General features: G+C 32.9%; 1 protein-coding gene across 1 annotated transcript; it reads left to right on the top strand.

Annotated features, from left to right (window-relative positions):
- Positions 1 to 331: 331 nt before the first annotated feature.
- Positions 332 to 2935, top strand: LOC112715867 (iron-sulfur assembly protein IscA-like 1, mitochondrial). Its single transcript, XM_025767687.3, has 3 exons — positions 332 to 858; positions 1650 to 1767; positions 2496 to 2935. Exons 1-3 carry the CDS (start codon positions 669 to 671, stop codon positions 2590 to 2592), a joined length of 405 nt encoding a protein of 134 aa, XP_025623472.1. The 5' UTR covers positions 332 to 668; the 3' UTR covers positions 2593 to 2935.
- Positions 2936 to 3299: the final 364 nt, after the last annotated feature.

Raw genomic sequence — 3299 nt, 5'->3', positions numbered from 1 at the left:
TTATTGGCTAGATGATAGTATCAATCAATTTAATTTGTTGTTCTTGTTATTGGATTTTGTTTGATCTTAATTTATGTTTTTTCTGAATTTTGATTATTGATGACAAACTATGATATTGACATTTTATGTTTAGTTGTTTCTTTTGTTATTTGACTTTTAAATTTGTATTTGGATGATATTATCAGATTATGGTTGATGTAATACTTTTGATTTAGATGACATTCTAAAGTTTAAATTAGATTATAATTATGTTTTATTTATTATTTTATTATAAAACAGTTATTCTAGTTGAACCGACAATAAATCAGTAGTTAGAGTGGTTCAATGACTCGTTCAGTTTTCAGAACCTTGGTGAGGGCCAAACTAACCTTATGAAAGCTCAAAAAAAAAAAGAAAAAAATTCTAAAATACAACGTTAGTTTAATAAATCCTTTAACAAATTCGTTGTCCTAAAACTAAAATAACAGTGATAAACGCCGCTTCATCCATCTCCATCCATCTCCAGAAACACAACACAACAGAATTGCAAATTGATTCCAATTCATTAACAAATAAAAACGACGGTGCTCCTGCAACGTACTAACCCTAACTCTCATCAAATTCAGAAATCAATCCTCATCTTCTTCTTGCCTTTCTGAGCAGCTCTACTCACTTTCCACGAACAGGCGATGGCATCGAAGGCGGTGGCTATGGCAGCTGAGAGAGTTGGTAGGGCTGCACGCCGTCAGGCCGTTACCTTAACAGACGCCGCCGCCTCCCGTGTACGGCAGCTTCTTGAGCAGCGCCAGAGGTCCTTCCTCAAGCTCGGTGTCAAGGCTCGCGGTTGTAACGGCTTATCCTACACCCTCAACTACGCAGGTTTTTCCCCTTTCCTTTTCTTTGCCTTTTTTTATACAATTATTTGTGTTATATACCTATGGTATAGGCGTAGCATGATCATGTAGCTTCGGGTTAGGGTTACGGTTTTCTTGTTTATGTGGTTTATTTTGCCATGTTAACTTTCATTTGTGAAAGAGAGGCGTATTTCAATTTATTTTGCATGTATGAATCCAATAATATCCTATTTGTTTGTATGACAGAATTTTCCTATTTCCCTGGGAAGCTTTTTCTTATTTGGTTCCCTTAGTATCTTGTTGACGCTCAATGTCATGAAATTGCTCAACCAAGCTAACACATTTTGGGGATTGAAACGGATTTATGATGAAAATGAATTAAGCTTGAAGTTCTTCGTCAAGGAATTAGGAACTAGCAGAAACAATGAAACAATTGATGACCATAAAGAGGTTAAGAAACAATAGATATCATTATTCCACTAGGTTGAGTTGCTATATGGATCAATCCACACCGTTGACCTCTATCAAAATATTGCTAACTTGTGTTATCATTTTTCCAATACATCATTGCATCATGTCATGTTAAAGATGCATAAATTACATTCGTATACTATGTTATGTTAAGGAGCTACTGCTTCAAGTGACTCCCATATGATTGCAAAAGCATGCATTGAGGTACTAATGGTGCAACCATGTGTACTATGATCTTAAATCTGATGTCCCAAATATGAGAAACATTGAAAAAGTTTTACTTTGGGGCTAGCTAGAGATGAGTGCATTTTGACTTTTTGACCTTAATAGTTTTTGGTTTGACAGATGAAAAAGGGAAATTTGATGAGTTGGTTGAGGATAAAGGTGTCAAGATACTGATTGATCCAAAGGCCCTTATGCATGTTATCGGAACAAGGATGGATTTTGTAGATGACAAACTCAGGTAAATGTTTATATCTCTCTCCCCCTTCCCTCCTTTTTGTTTTTGTGTTTTTGTGTTTTTTTTTTTTTTTGGCTTATTGTATTGTGGTAAAGAAATATTTTTCGTTTTCGGAGCAAATATTATATATTGGGAAAATATGCAATTACAGAAACAAACATCTTAAGACCATTGTATCAAAACTGCACATTGGATTGTGAATTTTTGGCCATATTTAGTCTTGATAAGTTATACCTTGTGTTAGTTTCTTTTGATTGAAGAGTTCATCCTCTCACCAAGTTTCTTTGTATACATTTCAATTCATACTGTGGTTGTCTAAACTTGGAAATAGTAGGTTCCTCAATGATATCTGATTTCTGAATAGCAAAATTAAATTTAATATATTATTGTTGATGATCATGAATGTGACAATTAATTGTTTAGATTATTTGTGTCTGGCAAACTTCATGCTTTCACCTCAGAACAGTATATTTGGTAAATTTTGATCAACTTGTGAGTGACTATTTATTCCCTCTCGCACCAATGAATAAATTTGCTATTTACTTGCTGTTTGTTTATCTGTATTAATGGATATATATGTTCTGCTTGACTCTGTTACGTTCTGTGATTCCCCTTTTCCTCAACTTAACTTTGTGATGATAATGATAATTATAGTATTAATAATTGCTGTCTTCTTTCCTTGCTTGTTTATTAACTAATAATTTTATTTTTTATTTTTTATTTTTTTCCAGATCAGAGTTTATTTTTGTCAATCCAAACTCCAAAGGCCAGTGTGGTTGCGGTGAATCTTTCATGACATCAACAAGTAGTGGAGGAGCTAAGCCATGAAATGGTTGCAATTATTGTTTGATGATTTTAATCGATCAACATACCTGTACAATTAATGGATTTCAAAAATTTTGCGTGGGGAAATGAGGAAATGAAAGCTTTTGGTGCTCGAACTACTGGATAGTGAATTTTGAAATAGTTTCATTACACGGTTAGCTGAAGCTAATGGTAATAACTAATAAGTGCTTAGGACAACAACTAATTTGTATTATCGCAACATTCATTCTGATGATTCCGATTTCCAATGTAAATTCTCTTTTGTATAATGAAATTTGTATATTTTGTACAACAATATCATCATCATTTAAATAAAAGTAAAATACACACCATTCTTATATCTTTATATCACTCCGTTTTTTCGCCGTTTGTATAACTACAAACTTAACATTTTCCTCTGTTTTTTAAAGTCAGAGTTACATTAGCCTCTCCTACAAAATAAAAATAACTAAATAAGCTACAATCAAACTCTAATGTATATTCTTGTAATCAAGATAATACATAAATTTTAGAGTTGAAACTTGAAAGTTGTGTCACAGAATCTCTTGTATCTTTAGCCTTACCATTGGGTACCTGATTTGAACATACAGACATCACAACCTGTTTCTATAGTTTCTATTTAGATATGCACAATTAGTAATGCTTGTAAATGAGTACATCACATATGTTAACCACCTTAGATATATTGTGCAGAAGGAAACTTCTAAAAT

The sequence above is a fragment of the Arachis hypogaea genome, chromosome 10 (genome assembly GCF_003086295.3).
Source record: "Arachis hypogaea cultivar Tifrunner chromosome 10, arahy.Tifrunner.gnm2.J5K5, whole genome shotgun sequence".
NCBI lineage: Eukaryota > Viridiplantae > Streptophyta > Magnoliopsida > Fabales > Fabaceae > Arachis > Arachis hypogaea.
The sequence above is the reverse complement of the archived record's forward strand: the minus strand, read 5'-3'. Positions and strand labels throughout refer to the sequence as shown.

Excerpts from the sequence above, each read along its gene's own strand:
- LOC112715867 (XM_025767687.3), top strand. The coding sequence starts at position 669 with ATGGCATCGAAGGCGGTGGCTATGGCAGCTGAGAGAGTTGGTAGGGCT. Across the intron at positions 859-1,649 it reads CTACACCCTCAACTACGCAG|ATGAAAAAGGGAAATTTGAT; the intron begins GTTTTTCCCCTT and ends TTGGTTTGACAG. Across the intron at positions 1,768-2,495 it reads TTTGTAGATGACAAACTCAG|ATCAGAGTTTATTTTTGTCA; the intron begins GTAAATGTTTAT and ends ATTTTTTTCCAG.